Raw genomic sequence first — 21,461 nt, forward strand, 5'->3', positions numbered from 1 at the left:
CAATTAAGTTTTAGTCTTTTATTTTTATTAAAAAAAATCACTTTCAGATGTGATTTTGACTGATAATTTGTACAATATCACGTCAATACTACAGATAAGAAAAATAATAAAAATTATAAAAATACCAAAAAAAAAGACTAAAACTAAAATTTGATAATATATACAAAAATTGTATCAGAACAAAATTGTATTTCTCCCTGTTTTTTTTTATACAGAAGCCACTATACACTCATAAGAGAGTGTTTAGGAGAGCTTATACAAAGTGCTTCTTAGCTTCTAGCTGCATATAAGTGTTTTTGAGTGTTTGTGAATGTTAAATTCTGTTTTAGCTTCTACAACTTTTGCCCAAAAGCAATAAACTAAAATTTGATACTTTTTTTAGCTTTTGTTTTTTTGTTTAAGATATAAAATGACAAGTTGACATATATACTCTTAATAAGCTTATCATATTACATATGCTTTTATTATTTTTTAAAATATTTTAAAATTTTACATTATTATTACAAGTATTTTTTTAAAAAGATATTTTTTTAATTTTACATTATTATTACAAGCATTTTTTAAAAAAAATTATTTTTTAAACTTTTACATTATTATTACAAGAATTTTTTTAAATATATATATATTACATTTTCATACATTTTTGTACATATCTTATATATTTATACAAATTTTTTTATTTTTAATATTTTTATTTTTATTAATCTTATCTATTTTTTCAAGTATTCATCTTATAAAAAATAAAATATTTTTGATACAAAATTCATAATGTAAAATAATATATAAACTCATTTTTATAGCGTGAGTATCAAAAATTAAATAATCAAATAAAGGTATGATTGTCATTTAATTAAAAAATTAAGCTTGAAAGCAATTATTCTCCAAACACTAAACTTTAGCTTGTATTAACTTTCAACTTCTATTTCCAAACACTTCCTACTTTAGCTTCTCACCAACTTCAAAATAATCTCTACTAAAAGCTCTCCAAAACACTCCATAAGTCATAAATACACTTTTTGTATATATAACAGTATCTTATGTATTATGTATATTTTGTTCTTAAAGTTCTTGATTTAATTATAATATTATAAAATTAAAATTAAATATGATAAGAAATTGATTAATATCACGTTTTATAGTTATAAATACAATATGCATGATCAAGCATACGCTATTGCATTAAATAAAGATACAACGAAACAAAAATTCAATGACAAAATATCATATGTATTATACAAAATGCTACAAAAATCTTAGAAGAAAAGTCAATTTTAGAAACAATATATGTATTAAAGATAATTTTGAGATCATGAAAAAAGCTTCACGAAAAAAGTTAAAAGCCGTCGCTTTGCTTTATAAGACGTACAAGAGCACTCCAACGTTGGCGACATTTTCGAAGAAGTATTGTGAACTCAGCATTCTTCAGGTGCCTCCCGACCTCTTTCATTTTAATGTTTATCGAAGAATATGTGGCATTCTGCGTTTTTTCGAATTGATTTTCAAATTTTGACGTCGAAATTAGGGTGAAATTTGATCGTTTATTTAAATTTGAGGATACAGGGTCTCATCATTCTTGTGTAAATTGTTTGTGATGCAAAAGATGCTAACACCTCAAGAAAATCAATGTGTTAAAAACCCATTTGTTGTTAAATTTTAATATCAGTCTCCCAAGTGCTGTTACAAATTTGCTGAATCTGTATCCATTTTCCGCGGTTTATCTTTTCAGGGCTTTCAGGGTTTTCAATGTGAGGACTAATATGACTGTTTCTTGTTGTTCTTTTACTATTATAACTGAAATGCATTGTTTTTTTTTTTTTTTTTTGAATGGAGAAATGCATTGTTGTTTGCATGTGTAGCAAATATGAAAATCCATGAGCGCTCAAGGGCTTCTTTTGTTAGAATCCGTTGTTTTATTGTTGATATTTCATTTTCTCGAACTATCGTTGAAACATGAGAAAAATCGAAATTTGTTTACTTCCATTGTCTGAAAAGGTGTTGAAAAAGTGTGATGGAGGATAAGGCGAAGGCTACAAGGTCTCCTGTGGATAAAGGATTGCTGCAAACTCATGATCTGTACAAGGTACGGTTTCATCGATTTTACTTGTAAATTGTCCTGTTTTTGTTTTGTTTCATGCAATACTAGTTACTCCTCTTTTTGGCCTGAGATAGTATATACTGGAGACAAGTGTGTATCCACTCGAATCGGAACTTCTAAAGGAGCTTCGTGCCATCACTTTGAATCATCCTCGGTAAACTTTCCCATCTACATCATGTTCCATGTCTTCAAGTTAGTTGTCATAGTCACACACATGTGCATGACTCTTCTCGATCTTCCCCTATCATAAGCACGGCCCTAGACCTCGTAATTTGAATCAACTTAGTCTTATAGAATCTTACTCTTGTACAATTGTAAGCATAACATCTCTGTATCATTGTCATCATAATAGGGCACTCATGGCTACGGCACCAGATGCAGGCCAACTGATGGCCATGCTCCTGAAGTTAGTTAATGCGAAAAAGACGATTGAAATTGGAGTCTTTACTGGATATTCCCTTCTCCTAACCGCCCTTACAATTCCTGATGATGGAAAGGTACCGAAACTTTCGGTTGTGCTTCTTCCAAGATATATCTAATTTTTTTCATCCAGTCGTTTATCAAGTAAAGTATGGTGCTGCAGATTACAGCCATAGACCTCGATCGGAACAGTTACGAGATTGGTTTACCTGTCATCGAAAAGGCTGGGGTCAAGCACAAGATCAATTTTATCGAGTCTAAGGCTCTTCCGGTCCTTGATAAACTATTAGAAGATGTAAGAAAGAGTTGCCTAAATTTTATGTCTATTCTCACATCAAATCAACTTTGTTTTATTTTTATTGTTGAATATATTTTCACCCTGATATGGATCTATGTGTGGAAGGGAGTAATTTAATTCTGAAAGCTACATATGAAAGTTTCAAATTTCCTTTTTTCATGTGAGATGATGAGCACTGCTGAATCCACCTCTGACCATAATCAAGAGAGTAGGCCAAAAGTTTTTCTGGCATCAATCTTCTTGCAAACTCCCAAGTTCTGTTTGTTTTGCTGTTTTTTTACCTTCTATTTTGGTGATACAGCCTAATAACCATGGCACTTTCGACTTTGCTTTCGTTGATGCGGACAAAGCCAATTATGCGAATTACCACGAGAAATTACTGGTTCTTTTGAAACCCGCGGGCATTGTCATCTACGATAACACGCTCTGGGGAGGGACGGTTGCAATGCCTGAGGACTCTGTTCCCGCAGACAGGTTGGCCACGAGGAATGTTGCCATCGAGTTCAACAAATACCTTGCTGCTGATACTCGCGTGCAAATATCTCAAGTCCCCCTTGGTGACGGGATTACTATTTGCAGGCGTCTCTGAAATGATTCATATGTGTTGGGATGAGTTTATATACTTTCAATCGCAAATGAACTAATAAACGAAGTCTACACTCGACTATAGCCTGTGCATTGAGAACTGGCCTACATGTATGTGCATGGTCATTTTAAATTATTTCTACTAGTTTTATTTGCGCATATTTATATCTTTCTTTTTTCTTGATCTCGTGTTGCTTTCGTGTGATTAATTAAATATTCAGGGTTTAGATGAAGATAAAAAGAATTAGTAATGCAAAAAAAATTAAATAGTAGATAAGATATTATAGATAAATTACAAATAAGTTATTTATTCTAAACTTTTTAACCTTATTAATATATTGTGTGCACAAAAGATGAAAAAATTGTAATTTGATTTAGGCTTCCTCTAGACACTCTTCTTTAATATATAACTCTACATCTTTTCCTCATTGATAAATAGTGTATTGATGTACGCGTTAATGGAAAACACAATGATCAACAAATAAATATAAAATAATATGATGGTTCCTTTAAAAGAACAGCACAAAGCTAGTAATATATATATTAAAGCTTAAAATGGTTCCTAATGAAAGGAATCTAATGATAATATATATATATATATATATATATAATATAGTGCGGAATTTAAATGCTGAAATTTAAATATAATGGGTTTTATAACACCACTGATATATACATATATGTATATATTGCTGGAATTTAAATTGCAGAAATTAAAAGCTGGAATTTAAACGTCTCAGATAATATTGTGGTTCCTCTAGTTTCTGATACATATAATCAAATATTATATGCAGAGCATACTTTTCCAAAAAACACCATGAATATTAACGGATTCGATTAGGCGGTATAACCGACCATATAATATTTATATATATAAGTATACATAAATATATATATATATATATATATATATAATATATTTATATAGTGCTTAGGCGGTAGAACCGTCCATGTAATATATTTATATAGGTATTTAAATAAATAATATAAATAACACAAGAATAATAATAATTAAAACTTCATTACAAACCTTGGAATTTGTACAACTCTTGGAATCTTCAAATATTTACAACTATCTTCAAGATCCTTGAAGAACTTGATGCATAATATAAACAAATTTTTAAAGGTATTTAGAAGGTTGAAGGGATCAAAAAGATTTTATGAAGAACAAGAATGAAGAAAGAAAGAGAAGAAAGAAAAATGTTTTGAAGAAAGGTTGAGGGAATTTGGAAGAGAGGTTTGAGAGGAATTTAGAAGTGTTGGAGTGTTTTCAAGTGTCTCCAATTTTTTCCAGTGGTTTAGAATGGGGTGATGAGTGGTTATTTATAGATAAAGTAAAAAGGTGGAATAATATAATATATTATATTATATTATTTTATTTTATATTATTTTCGTTTTTTTTTCAAAATTACAATATTTACAACTTCTAATAAAAATACAAGAAATAAAAATATACAATTCATAAAGCAAAATTTATTTTTCACTGTCTTCGCCTTGGTCATCGATCAAGCATTTCTTGTATGAATTCTTCTAAATCAGAATCTACCTCTTCATGTTCATCACTGTTATAGAGATTTGCCTCGTAACAGACATCTTCTTTATCTTGTACGTGTGGTATCAAGATTTTTAATTTGTTTGGCCCAAAAATTTGGGTTAGGTATGTTTCCGAGATTAATCTGTAATCTGACCAGTTGATTAGGTAATTGTATGGGCGTGCTCCGAGCATTTCATAAAATTCATGGCATTCAATATGATTGTATCTCAGATCTTCTATTGGGAATTTGTATCTTCCTCCAACAGCACTATCCATAAATATTATGTGTCTCGCTGATTTTATTGCAAACCCTTTTATTTTAGGAACTGTAGAAAACACTTGGAAAAGTTGAGTTTTTTGATTTTTTAAATATGTTGCTTTGTGATATTCATTTAAAACCAATTTAGTTCTATCTTCCAATGATTCTAGTTGAGAGATATTACTAAATCTAAAAGTACGGACTACTCTGAAGTCCATAAGACGACCAATAGTCATTTTGGAATGGTCATAAATAGATAAATCAAGCTCGACTGTTAATAGTCCCATAGTCTCGATTTTCTCACTGTTTTCAAAATAATATTCATTGAGATCTTGCCAAATGGAAAGTCCGGGAATAGGACTTGTGGTTGCTGAGGCTATGAAATCTTGGATCTCAATTATATCTGAAAAGAAGCTATCAACAAGTTTATATTGTATAACAATTTTTAATTCAGGTTCGAAAGAAAAAAGTGGGTTTAGGGTATCTTGGATTTTTAATATCAATCTGGTTTTTAGATGTTTTTCAGGGATGATTTGATTTTCATAATTTCCTTGGGCAAAAAGGGAATTATTTTGGGATTTTAAGTATTGGTTCTTTTCATTGAGTTCAGAATATTTTTGGTTCAAAGTTTCAAGTTTTTCACTCAATGATTCAATCTCTTTTTAAAGAGTCGATACTTTTTGGGAAGTATCTTGAGTGTGTGATGTGGATGCACAATCTGTGCTGGCTAAAGGATTTTCACAAATTTTTTCTTTACATCCTGGTTGGATATAAAAATTTAAACCAATGATTTTTCTGCAAGCAGCTAATGCTTCGCTGTAAGAATAGTATCCTTTATATAAAGGATTAGGATAATTTTTTATATTTTTGGCTATTGCTTTTCATTCATGAAACATTCCTAGAATATTTTCAGAAAAAATCACATAATGGCTGAAATTTATTCTTGGAGGATTGTTACTAATTCCACAATTTTCTCCAATTATAAAATAATCAAAGCATTACAAACTTGGAGTTTTGCTGTTCTTTGGTTATCCAAATTCCAAATATTATCCAATATGTTTTGCTGAAAATGATTTACGTGTTGTCCAAGACGTAAATTAAATTTATTTTGCTGAAAAATAGGTAATCTAATATCGCAGAATTGAATGAAATTACCTCTTCTACCTGGTTGGTAAGGTTCGACAGTTTCCAATGATCTCATAATTCCTTGGAAAGGAGCTATGTAAGGTTTTTGCTTTTTTGAAGGAATCCAATTTTTTGGATTGCTGTGTTGGTCTTTCATCTGTAAATCATTTTTCAAATGATCATTGTTGGTTTCAATATTTTTGTTATTTCTAATTACATTAATACTATTTTTATAAATTGAACAAGCTTTAATTAGATTTACATTTCTAAGTTTAGGTTTTTCTAAGAAATCAAAATTTAATTTTTTATGATTAATTTCAAAAGTTATGGAATCATTATTTACTATATACGGGGTAATTAAATTAATAAAAGGTGTTCCTAAGATTACAGTGTTATGGATATCATTAACAAGAATGAAAGCAGTTTTTATATTAACACCATTTTTTACTATCGAAGCTTCTGTTTTAGAATTTACATTTAATTTTGAATTATTAGCAGTAGATAATTTTTCATGAGTTTTTTTATGGAATTTTTTAGGCAAAATTTTTGATTTTATGCAATTTAAATCTGCACCAGTATCAAAAAGAGCTATAGTATCAATTTCAAATTTTTCTGAGAAAACGATTTTTATTTTTAAGAAATATTTTTTAGAAGTTATTTCTCTTAATACAAAAAGAAAATATTCTGGAACTTTTTCAATGTTTTGAATATCTTGTGTTTCTTCTTCAGTTTCAGAAATATTGTCGGTATTAATATTTTGAAGAATTAATTTTATTGCATCAGTATTTTGAACTTGATTTTCTTTTAATTCTTTTATTTCTAATTTAATTTCTTTTATCTCTCTTTGTATATCTTGAATGGACACTGTTGAATCCGACATTTTGGTGATAACAAACAACAACTCATTGTATAGGAATGTGCTGCCAATCTTTTGTATTTCAGGAATCTACTACAACTCCTACCGCAACCGTCTAAACCCTTCAAGTTATCTACCGGAAGCTTGTCAACCGCCTTTGTCTCTCGACCGGTTGCAGTCACAAGCCTATCGACTGGTTATTCAAACCAGCAGAGGATAAATCTATCTACCGGTAGAATGCCAACTGCTTATCAAGATATCTCAAGACAAATACTTGAGACAAGACGTTCATTGCAAGATCTTTTATCAAAAGAAGAACCGGCGTATCAGAAGATCTGTTGACTCTTGCATCGAGACAACAGGTTGCACTAAAATGGCAAAAACGCAGAATGGCTACAGATAAAGCATTCGACCGTTTATACCAGTTTTGGACCCTGGAAGTTGTCTGCATTTAAAGAAGTGTACGATCTTCATGCAGAATCATCAATGCATTTATGAAGCATTAAATGTGCATTCAATGCAGCATCAGAACGTTCAAAATAAAGACGTTGATGATTGACCTATATAAAGAGAAGATTGCTCAAGAAGTGACAAGAAGACAAGCAACACGAAAAATCTCAATCAACTCAATCATTTGAATACTATCAGAAGTCCTCATCTGATATACTGAAGCAATACTTGAGCACACTTACAAGATCATTCACTTGCTGCTCAAATAAACCCTCGCCTACAGTTTACATATCTGATCTTCAAGGATCATCCTAGGGTTTCCAAGCCTCTCGACCGCTCTGCAGTTTGAGAAGCTCAACCGGACTGCATTCATTATTGAAGATACTTGAAGCTACTCTGAAAGCTTCCACCAGTCTGATAAGAACTGAGAATCTTATCTGTGTAAATCTAGGAGTTTCGGATTAGGCATTGGATAATTCATAAGTCTGAAGTGGGTGTATTGCAAGACATTGTAATAACCAAAGTTTTCTAGTGAATTCCTTCCTAAGTGGAAGAAGGGGAGACGTAGAAGGATTAAGCCTTCGAACTTCCATAAATCTTGCCTTAGTCTTTACTGCATATTTATCTTATATATTGCTCATACATCGTGTTATAACTTGCCTTTGCATCACTAAAACCTCTGAACTATTTCCGCACTATTTAAGTTGTTCAAACCGTTTTAGAAGTTGAGAAAACAGATTAAGTGAACTAAACTTCACTTGATCATTTTGAAAAGAAAGAAAATAAGTTTCAGAGTGTATTCACCCCCCTCTACCCTCTGAACCGATCCCAACAAGTGGTATCAGAGCGGGTTCCTTTCTCAACTGCTGATCTAAAGTTTTAAAATCATGACTTCTTTCAACAAAATTCCTATGTTTTCTAAAGAAGATTATGATGACTGGAAAATTCGCATGCAGGCACATCTTGCAGCACAGGATGATGACATGCTATATGTCATAACAGACGGTCCTATCAAAATCTTGAAGGTCAACCCAGCTCTAACCGTTGGTGCAGGACAAATGATTGAGAAACCAAGAGCTGAGTGGACTACTGAGGACAAAAAGAAGGCCAATCTTGACAATGTGGCCCGGGACATCTTATACAAAACACTGGACAAGAACATGTTCAGCAAAATCAAGTCATGCTCCACAGGAGATTTGGGAGAAGCTCACTCAGCTGTGTGAAGGAAATGACCAGACCAAGGAAAACAAGCTCACCATGGCCATTCAAAAATATGACAATGCCAAAATGAAGTCAGGGGAAACCATGGCTGAATTTGATGAACGGTTCAGTAGTATCATTTGTGATCTTATTGCTTTAGGAAAAACTTATACTAACCGTGAAATTGCTGTGAAGGTTATGAGAGCTTTGCCAAAAGAATGGGAGATCAAGACAGTGGCCATGAGGGAGTCAAAAGACTTAAGCAAGGTTAAACTGCATGATCTCTTTGCAGATCTCAAAGCCTACGAGTTCGAGCTCAACTTGAGGACAGAAGATGAACCATCTACCTCTCAACCAACCAAGGCCTTAACCTCAACGGTGATGCGTCCACCGGTCGAGGAAGCTCCAAAGAAATCAGCTGAGCAAATCAGCAACGAAGCCATGACACTCTTTGTCAAGAAATTTGGTAGATTTATGCGTAAAAACAATTCTAAATTTAAAAATTATCATAAATCGGACCATACAGACGATGGTCCTACTTGTTTTAACTGTGGCAAGCCAGGCCACTTCATTGCAGATTGCACCAAGCCTAAGAGAAATGATCAGAAGCAATTCTTCAAAAGAAGAAGGGGCAAGGAGGACAAGAGGACGTTTAGAAAAGGAAGAGACCAAAGGGTTCTAGTAGCAGACGAAAGCAAAAGCAAGTGGGCTGAGTCTGACTCTGACAACCCCAATACCGGAAGCTCTTCAGATGACAGCGATGATGAAAAGGTGGAATGCCTTATGGCTGACATCGAAGAAGAAGCTGAGGAGGTATTTGACTTTGGTTCACCTGAATTTACTCACAGTGATCTAGTTACTACTTTACACGAAATGGCTAATGAATACAAAGCATTATCCAAGGAATTCGAGGAGGTAAAGGTAGAAAGAGCTGACCTAAAAGATAAGTCAAGCGAATCAAGCTGCATGCAGCGAAAAGAGCTTGATGGTCTTAAGGTCAAGCTAAGTCTGCTGGCTACTGAGAATGACACCTTGAAAAGAGTGTTCCAAGCAACCTTGACTGAGAACAAAAAACTACTTGAAACAATTAAGGCTTGGAATAAATCTTCTGTAACCATTGACAAGATTCAAGAAATCCAAAGACCGGCACATGACAAAACCGGTCTAGGGTTTGGAACAAATGAACAGTCTATGGAATCTTGTATTCAGTCAAGCCTGGACAAAGGCAATCTTAACAAAATAAGATTTGTCAGGTCCAGCACGATATATGAACATGAAAAGTGCAGCTTTGACAAAAATCAGAAAGTATCTAACGAACGAAGCTCTAAGCATAGAGGGCTGGGATATGTGGATCCCCAGATCTCTAATCAAAGAGGAACTTGGATTAAACCAAAACCTAATGAAAGAAGAAAGGAAAACCAATCTAATTTCAAAAGGCCATGGAATGAGTCTAACTACTCTAAGAGAAGATGGTCAAAGGAGAAGCCTTACCAGTACTTTAATTGCAGGCCAGTTCAAAAGAGGTACAGGCTAACTGATAAAGATCAAAAAGGCAAGCAGCACACAGCAACCTCACAAGCACACACATTTACTGCTTATCGACCGCACAGATTTCTGGACACACACACGGGCAAACCTGTAAGGGTGTTCCAGGTGTGGGTCCCAAAAGGGCTAATCCAACCTGGACCCTACTAGATATGGGTACCAAAAGTTCTTCACTTTTTGCAGGTACTAAAAGTCCAAACGGGCGAGAAGACCACTTCTATCAAGGACACTACCTGGTACTTAGATAGTGGTTGCTCACGGCACATGACAGGGAATCCAGAACTTCTAACAGAAGTTGTGCTGTGCAAAGGACCAAAGATCAGCTTTGGAGACAACTCCAAAGGTAAAACCGTGGGTAAGGGTAAGATTATCCATGGTAACATCATTATTAAAGATGTGTTGCTTGTTGACAAACTGTGCTATAATTTGATAAGTATTAGTCAACTATGTGACAATGATCATTCGGTCGAGTTTCACAAACACACTTGCATCATCAAAAATGACAAAGGTGAGACTCTTATGACCGGTGTAAGAGACCTAAACACCTACAAGGTAAACTGGTCTTGCTCACATATTTCTTCACCTACTTGTCTTACTGCTCATCATGATAAACATTGGTTGTGGCATAAGCGGTTAAATCATCTAAATTTTAAGTCCATCTCTAACTTGAGGAAGCATGATTTGGTTTCTGGTCTGCCTGAAGGAGATTTTATAAAAGACAAAGTTTGTCCTGCTTGTCAACTAGGAAAGCAGGTGAGAGCAACCTTTAAAAATAAAGGGTGTATGTCTTCTTCCAAATGCTTAGATTTACTTCACATGGACCTATTTGGTCCTATACCAGTAAGAAGCATAGGGGGAATGAGATATGCTCTTGTTGTTATAGATGACTTTTCTCGATTTACTTGGGTCATCTTTCTCTCTTCAAAAGATCAAACTGCACCTCACCTGATTAAGCTTTTTAAACGCTTGCAAAATGAACAATCTACTGTGATAGATAGAATCAGGAGTGATAGAGGGACTGAATTTTTAAACACCACTCTTATGACTTATCTAGATGATCAGGGAATCAAGCATGAGTTGTCAGCTGCTAGATCCCCACAGCAAAATGGGGTGGCTGAAAGAAGGAACCGTACTTTAAAAGAAGCAGCCAGAACTATGATTGCTGATTCAAATGTTTCTCAAAGGCTTTGGGCAGAAGCAGTTAACACAGCTTGCTATACTCAAAACAGATCTATGATTAATAAACGATTTAACAAAACTCCATATGAGATCTGGAATGGCACAAAACCTGATATTTCATACTTCAAAATTTTTGGGATGCAAATGCTTTATCCACAACAATGGCAAAAATCATTTGACAGCCTTCGATGCCAAAGCAGACGAAGGAACTTTTATTGGTTACTCAGCCGTTAGCAGAGCTTATCGAGTGTTCAATCAAAGATCACTAACGGTCGAGGAAACCATTCATGTTGTTTTTGATGAATCTACTCTTTGTACAGAACAAACTCAAGGGAGCATAAATGATCTGAGTCATAGACTGGAAAACACAAATCTACAGGAAGAGAGTGACAGTGATCCATATCCTCCAAAGAAGGATGATCCAGTTCCCTCTACCGTGTGTGATCAAACAAGGCCAGAAGAGGATCCACCGGTTGATAACGATCCTCCTGCCAATGATGATCCAGTAAACGAGGACGTTCGTCAACCAATTGATGACAACCCTTTAGGGAATTATTTTAGGTGGAATAAAGATCATCCATCTGGGTTGGTCATAGGTGACCCTTCTGCTCCTCGAAAAACACGTGGTCAAATGATTAATGAATTCTTGCATGCAGCTTTCATATCTCAGGTAGAGCCCAAGAAGATAGATGAAGCTCTATTAGATGCCAGCTGGATTGAAGCTATGCAAGAAGAGTTGAATCAATTCACCCGCAACAATGTTTGGCATCTAGTTCCTCGACCGGAAAATCAAAATGTGATTGGAACTAGATGGGTGTTTCGTAACAAGCTCGATGAACATGGCACTGTTGTGCGTAACAAAGCTCGGCTTGTTGCACAAGGATTCAGACAAGAAGAAGGCATAGACTTTGAGGAATCCTTCGCGCCAGTTGCAAGACTAGAAGCAATCCGCATCTTTCTTGCCTATGCAGCTTTCAAGGACTTTAAAGTTTATCAAATGGATGTCAAGTCTGCATTCCTCAATGGTCTACTTCAAGAAGAGGTGTACGTTGAACAACCACCAGGTTTTGTCAATCCTACTCATCCTCAATATATCTATAAACTTGACAAAGCCCTCTATGGATTAAAACAAGCACCGCGTGCATGGTATGATACATTACTAAAATTTTTACTGGAACATGATTTCCAAATTGGAACGGTCGATAAGACCTTGTTTAAATTTGTAAAAGGTGATCATGTGTTACTAGTACAAATTTATGTTGATGACATTATATTTGGGTCAACTAACCCCAAGTTGTGCTCAAAGTTCTCTAAGATGATGCAGGAGAAATTTGAAATGAGCATGATGGGCGAGCTAAATTTCTTTCTTGGATTGCAAGTGAAGCAATTTGAAACTGGAATATTTATCAATCAATCCAAGTATGCCAAGGAATTGGTAAAGAAGTTTGGAATGGAACAGTGCTCAACTGTATCTACCCCCATGAGTGCATCAATCAAGCTTGATAAAGATGAAGGGGGAATCCCGGTCGAGGTAACAATGTATCGAGGCCTTATTGGCTCATTGCTTTATTTGACTGCCAGTCGACCGGATATCATGTATTCAGTTTGTTTATGTGCTAGATTTCAAGCAGCACCTAAGCAATCTCATTTCATTGCCGCCAAACGAATAATTAAATATATTAAAGGAACTACTAATGTGGGTCTTTGGTATCCCAAAGATTCAAATCTTAATCTTATTGGCTATTCAGATGCAGATTATGCAGGTTGTAGAATTGATCGCAAAAGTACAAGTGGCACATGTCAATTCCTTGGAGATAGACTAATTTCGTGGTCAAGTAAGAAGCAGACATCAATTGCTACCTCGACCGCCGAAGCAGAATACCTTGCTGCTGGCAGTTGTTGTGCTCAAATACTCTGGATTCAACAGCAGCTTAATGATTATGGAATCCGGTCGAGTGAAGCTCCAATCTACTGTGACAATACAAGTGCCATAGCCATCACTCACAATCCAGTGATGCACTCTAGGACAAAGCACATTGATGTCAGGCATCACTTTATCCGGATTGCTAGTATGACTTTAATAGCTTAGCTGTTACATTGCCATAAATGTTGGCATATCATCCGCCTTTAGCTAGTCTCTGACAGGCTCCGTACTAACAGCTTTGTGCTTTGAACCAAATGACATTGATTGGGCGCGGTGATTATACTCTTCAAAACTTTTTGAATTTCAAAAATACTTTTCATGACATCACCATATGGCCCATAGGTTCCTATATATACTTCTTTACACTCATATATCAACCTTTCACCGTTGCTAAAGCTTTCATATTGCATTTAAAGTTCTATCATATTACTATCAAGCTTTTGCTTACTCTCTGCTCGAGTTCTTATCTACAGCTATCATGTCGATCCAGAAGACTTGCCTTGCAATCAACTTTAATTCCGTTATTTAGGCAAACAATGCAGGAATCACTGAGGTCTTCACCATGCTTGAAGCCTCTGGACTGAAGAAGTTTTTGGGAAGCAGCGCCATCTGCGATCTGCCTGTCTTGAAGGAGTTCTTTGCAACCGCTCAAATCGAGCATGGGACTGTCAAATGCTTGATCCGGACAGAGTCCTACTCCTTCAATCAAAAGTTCTTCGCCAGCACATTTGATCTGCCCTCCAGGGGTTTGACAAAATGCGCGGATCTTCCCGATGGTAACTGCTCATACTGGTTGAAGGAATTCTCAACCACTGATGCTCCGATCAAACTGCCGGCTCAGAAGACATCTCTTAAAGCTCCATTCAGGCTATTGACCAACAAAGTGGCCAAGAATCTTCTTGCCAAGGCTGGATCGTACGACAAGGTGACGATGGAGAAATTCCAATACATGGCTTGTATCGCCTCCAAAATCAACATCAACTGGTCAGACATATTGTTCACTACTTTATGTGAAATGATCAGGGGAAAAGGGCAATCCGAGGGATTTGCTCTGCAAATTTGCCACACCTTGAGCGTCCTTGGAGTAGACTTCTCCAAGACTGAGCCTCTGCATCCCACCAAATGGCTCAACAAGTCTACAATCTTCAAGTTTCTGAACAAGAAAGAGGTTGCGGTCGACACTCTGCCTTCAACCGCAAGTGTTGTTGCTGTCACTCAACCGCTTTCAACAGTCCCGGTAGCGGCCAAACCAGCCCATACCAAGAAATCTGCCAAGCGTCAACTTATCATAGAGTCTAACTCTGAAGAAGAATCATGTGAGAATGTTCCACTGATTCAAGCCTTCAACAAGTCATCTCCTTCTGTCTCCAAAGCAGCTGTGCCATCCACGCCTGCAGGCGAGAAGAAGAGGCAGCACAAGAAGTTAAAGTCCCTTTCTGGACTTGCTCCTACCATTCCAACACCAATTCTGCCAACGGTCGAGACTACTACCACTACTGCTACTACTGCTCCACGTCCTACCAAGGGTGTGATAATCATGGAAGGTGCCTCATCAACTCCAAAGGTCACTCTCGCTGATCCCAAGGACAAAGGGAAAGGTGTGATGATCTACTCACCTAAGGCTCAACCAGCAGCTACTGTAGAGCTCAACTTGATCATCTCTCACATTCTCCGCACTGTCAAGCGTCACCTACAGCGCTTTGACAGATGGCATCATTCCCGTACTCACCCGACGCTTGCTCAAATATTTCCTAAGTGGAAAGCTCTGAACGTTATTGAGCAGAAGATGCTTCTTTTTGCTGACACTGAAGACATCGTGGAGGCTCTGGGAAGAAGACAGCTCATCGACTTGAAGCTTCGAGGAAGCCTGATATCTCTGTTGATTAATGAGCATGTCAAGAACTTCAAATCCAAGAGTCCTACCGCCACCGATGACTTTGTGATTTTGACTGGACTACAGAATAGTCTACGTCAAATCACTCAACTACTTCAGCACTTCCAAGCTCTTAACAACGTAAAGACGACAGCTTCAGCAGCTTGTATACAGGCTTATGGACTGGAAGCACAGGTGATGATGAAGACTTTTCTTACCCAAGATCAGGGTGAAGAAGACGTCTCTGCTATTACTCTTTCAGATGGGATTCTGACCGGTCTCATCACTGCTGACCTGTTTCAGTCATCCGCTCTAGGATCGATTGTGGGAGCATCTTCATCGATCGACCCCGCCTCAACCGTAGTCCCAGCAGTAATTCAACCGAAAGCAGCTGTGACTGCTCACTCATCTCCAGCGGCGACCGCTCACACCTCTCCCAGTCGTATACAAGATTTTTTAGAAGTGATTGAACAAGAAATTCCTGTCACCTCTGTGACAGAGGCTCCTTGCAGCAGTGAAGCAGTAGTGCCCCCAACAGAGATACCAAGCACTATTGTATCACTTACACCTCCAGAACAGCCAGTGACTGATGCTGACCCAGCACTTCAACCGTCTCCATCTACTGAAAAGTTTGTGGAAGATCTCCTAATGGATGAACCGAGTGCTGATCCTGCTACTCCACCAACCATCTTGGCTGCAGTCGAGACCCCTACATCTCCAACTGTACCACTATTGGAAGGTACATCAGCTAGCTCACCAGCCAGATCACCAGCACCACATCATCTTGAGTCTGGCCCGGCTTCACCAAGGAATGACACACAGAGTCAAATGCTTCAGACTGATGACTCATATATTGAAGCCATGGCAGCAGCTCTGGATCACACATTGATAAATAGGCTTCATGAGCTCATGCAAACAGTTCGATCCTTTTCACAAGACATCACAAACACATCCTCATGGGTTGACAATTCACGCAAGACGATGATTCGGCATTTTGAGACCGTGTCTAGAGACCTTGCTCATCTGTCCAAAGAGATCACTGCCCATCATCGTACTCAAATCAAAACGCTCTCTACCGTCTCCGAACAAGTTGTCAGATCCGAAAACCGCCTTCATAGGCAGTTGAATGATCGGATGGACATTATGCAAGCTACTCTAATTGCTCAACTAGATGCAAAAATTGATACTATGCAAGCCTGCCTTGGCACTCAACTCACTAAGATCATCCTTCGACTCAACCAAGGTGATGCCAAAAAGGGGGAAGAAGAGCAACGAAGAGCAGCAGAGGCAAGAAGACGTGAAGAAGAATCCAGAAGAAAGGAAGAAGCCGACAGAAGAAGAAGAGAAGGCGATAGGTCAGGAGGAGCCAGTTGGTTCAAAAGATGAACAACTTGTCTCTTCTTTACTTATCGCAGCTGTATCTCATTTTGTTTTTCTTCAGTAGGTGTAATAAGAATGCTTATTGTAATTAATGAAATTCATTCTCTCAATGAAGTTCATTTTAATGCTTTCATATTGTTTTCGGAGCACTTAAGTTTTGTCATCACCAAAAAGGGAGAAATTGTTGAATCCGACATTTTGGTGATAACAAACAACAACTCATTGTATAGGAATGTGCTGCCAATCTTTTGTATTTCAGGAATCTACTACAACTCCTACCGCAACAGTCTAAACCCTTCAAGTTATCTACCGGAAGCTTGTCAACCGCCTTTGTCTCTCGACCGGTTGCAGTCACAAGCCTATCGACTGGTTATTCAAACCAGCAGAGGATAAATCTATCTACCGGTAGAATGCCAACTGCTTATCAAGATATCTCAAGACAAATACTTGAGACAAGACGTTCATTGCAAGATCTTTTATCAAAAGAATAACCGGCGTATCAGAAGATCTATTGACTCTTGCATCGAGACAACAGGTTGCACTAAACGCAGAATGGCTACAGATAAAGCATTCGACCGTTTATACCAGTTTTGGACCCTGGAAGTTGTCTGCATTTAAAGAAGTGTACGATCTTCATGCAGATTCATCAATGCATTTATGAAGCATTAAATGTGCATTCAATGCAGCATCAGAACGTTCAAAATAAAGACGTTGATGATTGACCTATATAAAGGGAAGATTTCTCAAGAAGTGACAAGAAGACAAGCAACACGAAAAATCTCAATCAACTCAATCACTTGAATACTATCAGAAGTCCTCATCTGATATACTGAAGCAATACTTGAGCACACTTACAAGATCATTCACTTGCTGCTCAAATAAACCCTCGCCTACAGTTTACATATCTGATCTTCAAGGATCATCCTAGGGTTTCCAAGCCTCTCGACCGCTCTGCAGTTTGAGAAGCTCAACCGGACTGCATTCATTATTGAAGAGACTTGAAGCTACTCTGAAAGCTTCCACCAGTCTGATAAGAACTGAGAATCTTATCTGTGTAAATCTAGGAGTTTCGGATTAGGCATTGGATAAGTCCTAAGTCTGAAGTGGGTGTATTGCAAGACGTTGTAATAACCAAAGTCTTCTAGTGAATTCCTTCCTAAGTGGAAGAAGGGGAGACGTAGAAGGATTAAGCCTTCGAACTTCCATAAATCGTGCCTTAGTCTTTACTGCATATTTATCTTATATATTGCTCATACATCGTGTTATAACTTGTCTTTGCATCACTAAAACCTCTGAATTATTTCCGCACTATTTAAGTTGTTCAAACCGTTTTAGAAGTTGAGAAAACAGATTAAGTGAACTAAACTTCACTTGATCATTTTGAAAAGAAAGAAAATAAGTTTCAGAGTGTATTCACCCCCCCCCTCTACCCTCTGAACCGATCCCAACAGACACATTTTTATTTTTTATTTTCTTATCTAAAATATTAGTTAAGTCGTAAGCTTTCTTAGTAGTACTTGGTAAAATTTTATTTTCTTCTTTGCCTTTTAATGTTTTTAGAATTTTTTCTAAATAGTCTTTTTGAATATTTGGATCATCAATATTTTTTAAAACATCTAGAAGAAGTAATTGATCTTTTGAAAGCATATTAATTTGATTTTCAGATTCTTCACTAGTTGTGATTAAATCATCAATTTGTAAATATTCATCATGGTTAGAATTTTCAAATTCTGTATCTTTATCAGAAGAATCTATTAAAAGATTAGAGATTTTATCTAAAATTTCTTCACTTAATTTTAATTCATTTAGTTTTTTGTTTAATCTACAATAATTTGCTGTATGACCTGTTTTATGGCATCTATAGCATTCAATATCTTTAAAGGATTTTTTTGTTTAGAATTGTCTGGTTTTTCAAAGGTTTTCTGTAAATTCTTTTATATGGTTTTTTATAATATTCTTCTTTTGGTTTATCAAAATTCTTTTTTATTTGAGTTTTTAAAGGTTTTTTGACAATCTCCTATGCATTTTGAATAAGATGGTTTATTGGTATTTATATCGAATTGTTTACAAAAAGTTCCTAACTCTTGTTTTGTTCTTTTCATTTCCCATTTTAAATGTTTTTGTAATTTTAAATCTTGACAGATTTTTTATCCTTCTTGTTGAGTTAAACTTATTAATTGTCCATAAGTAAAAACTTCATAAGATATTGGCCCCGTTTGGTTTCAAAATTCAGGCCAAAAAAGCACTTTTTTAAGTGTTTTTCATTTAATAAAGTGTTTGGTTGACCAGAAAAGTGCTTAAATAAGCACTTTTTTAAGTCAAAATTAGAGCTTTTTCAAAAGCCAAAAATTATAGCTTAAAAAAGTGTTTTTTTAAAAAAATGTCTATCAAATCCAAACGGGGCCATTATATGGTTATTGTTAGTTTCTCTAATTTTATTTTTTACCTTTACTCCTAAGAGAGTGGGTAATCCTGCAAGAAATTTTTCTTTCCAAAAAGGTTGATTAGAGTCTTCTCTTAACATTATTCTTGTTAAGAAAGTATTTTTATACCATTGAAAATCATTTAATTTTTTATATTTTAAATTTGATAATAATTCTGAGTTTTTATCTTTTAAATGTGTAGGATCACCAATAAAATGTAAAGAAATTGTTAAGATTAAAGTTGCTACAGCATCTTGTTGAGGATTACCATTTTCATCAAGAACTGGTATTCCTTCTTCATCTGTTTTTATAGAATTTAAAATTTCTTCTTGTTGTTGGTTTGTGAGATAATAATCCCACCATCCTTTTATTTGACCAGAGAATCCTGCTATGAGGAGTTCTGCAATGGTTTTATCATGAGTCCCAATCTGGGTTTTATAAGCATTTGCAGCCATAGTCATTTGTTGTAAAAGACTAAGGATATTATACTCGGTCATTCCATCTATGTTCCAATCATAGACAGAAGAGACATTAAAGCGATATTGTGCTAAAGGTTTAACTATTCCAAGATATGGAGCAGAGATTATTTGCAATGGTTGTTGTATGGGTAAATCTCAAGTTATTTTATTAATATTTGTAGGATTTTGGAATTGTTCTAAAGCTTAACTAATATCAGATTCATTATTTAAAACATTTACTTTTAGATTAGATATTGGGGTATCAGGGGCTACAAGATCTGTTGGTTCATTGGAGCTACTAGTTGTAGCGGTCATTCTACTCAACTGATCTTGAACGATTTTTATAAATTCGGACTTATTATCTTGAATATTTTTAACACTGGTTTTTGAAATTTGAAATGGTTTAAAAACTGGATTTTTAATATCCATCATTTTAAGATTTTCAATACTAGCTATAGGTTGTTTCTGTAGATATTTTTCTATTCTATCTAATTGTTTTCCTATGGTATTTAAATTTGTATTTGTAAAATTACTTTGTTTTATGATATTTTTAATATTATTTTTATCGCTATCTCCTGGAGTTTTTATTGGAATAGCTTCAATTTGTTGATTTTGAATATTTATTTTTATTCCTTGTAAAGGAGGATGATTTGATTGAATTTTTCGAGAATCAGAAATAGTTTTCCATTCTGTTTCTTTAGTAAGAGGATTTATATTTTTTGAAAAGGAATAATCTAGGAAATTTTTTGAAGCATATATTTCAAACCAATCAAAGAAAAGTATGTGTATTTTATTTGAATTAACAAATTCATAAAACTGTTTTTGTATAATTTTTCTAGACTCTAGGAAATTTCCAAAAAACCATAATCTCCTTTTTAAATTATATTTTGCATAAAAATCATTATGTAGGAAGTTTTTATTTATTTCAAACTCTTTTTCTATAACATTTAATTCATTAAAATTTTCTGTGATAGAAGAAAATGTAGGGCTAGTAGGCTCTAGATCTTGATTATTATTTTGAGTAGAATAAGTTTTTATTCTACTGCTGTTATAGACTGGTCTAGGAATTTCTGAAGTATAATCAACATTTATTATAATTGAATTTGGTATATCTGAAGTGGAATGTCTATGTTTAGTTTTACAAGGAGTGTTTACTACTGAAGGGATTTGAGAAACTCTACCTAAATCTATAGTATCTGAGGTAGAAGAATTTTCAGATTTGTCACTACTATTTTTTCTTTCAAAAGAAATTTTAACTTTTCCATCTAGACATTGAGTTATTTCTTTTAGTTGGGTATTTGGTTCTGGATCTTCTATTGGTTCAGGTTTAGCAACTCCTTCTAAGACCCATTCTTTTGGTAAATTTATATCACTCCATTGGATTGGTTTGGGGATTACAATATTATATCTAGTTAAATCTATTTGTAATAAAAGGGTTTCACCTTTTTTACTATGATTTTTTACTTTTGTAGCAAAAGCATAAATCATAGCTTTGTAATGGATTCTAAAAATTATTGCCACTGGAATTGATCCTTTAAGCATGTTATAATTGTGAGTTTTTATTTGTAAAACTAAAGATTTTAAAATATTTTTGTCGCTTAAAGAAAATGAAAAATTAGGATAACAATCAAAAGAGATTGGTCCAGTACATAGACTAGATTCAACTGAACTTAGTAAAGAGTCTTCAAAATTTGTAAATCTGGCATCTCTTAAAATAGCAAGGATCGAAGTATTCAATCCTTCTTTAGTTAAAAGTTTTATTCCTACTTGAACTAATCCAATATGAATATATTTATAATTTTTATCTTTATATTTTTGTAAGGAATTTTGAGATAATAACTTAATTGTTTCAAAAGG

General features: G+C 35.1%; 1 protein-coding gene across 1 annotated transcript; it reads left to right on the top strand.

Moving 5' to 3' along the window:
- Positions 1-1,335: 1,335 nt before the first annotated feature.
- LOC140892124 (cation-dependent phenylpropanoid and flavonoid 8-O-methyltransferase 1-like) lies at positions 1,336-3,497 on the top strand. The gene is made up of 6 exons (XM_073300876.1): positions 1,336-1,426; positions 1,993-2,080; positions 2,170-2,249; positions 2,448-2,592; positions 2,679-2,810; positions 3,115-3,497. Exons 2-6 carry the CDS (start codon positions 2,009-2,011, stop codon positions 3,400-3,402), a joined length of 717 nt encoding a protein of 238 aa, XP_073156977.1. The 5' UTR covers positions 1,336-1,426; positions 1,993-2,008; the 3' UTR covers positions 3,403-3,497.
- Positions 3,498-21,461: the final 17,964 nt, after the last annotated feature.

This window comes from Henckelia pumila, chromosome 3, assembly GCF_033568475.1.
Source record: "Henckelia pumila isolate YLH828 chromosome 3, ASM3356847v2, whole genome shotgun sequence".
In the NCBI taxonomy this organism is placed as follows: domain Eukaryota; kingdom Viridiplantae; phylum Streptophyta; class Magnoliopsida; order Lamiales; family Gesneriaceae; genus Henckelia; species Henckelia pumila.

Bases quoted from the DNA above. Each gene is read 5' to 3' on its own strand.
- LOC140892124 (XM_073300876.1), top strand. From the start codon at position 2,009: ATGGAGGATAAGGCGAAGGCTACAAGGTCTCCTGTGGATAAAGGATTG. The intron at 2,593-2,678 runs GTACCGAAACTT...ATGGTGCTGCAG, and splicing joins CAATTCCTGATGATGGAAAG to ATTACAGCCATAGACCTCGA. The intron at 2,811-3,114 runs GTAAGAAAGAGT...TTGGTGATACAG, and splicing joins TTGATAAACTATTAGAAGAT to CCTAATAACCATGGCACTTT.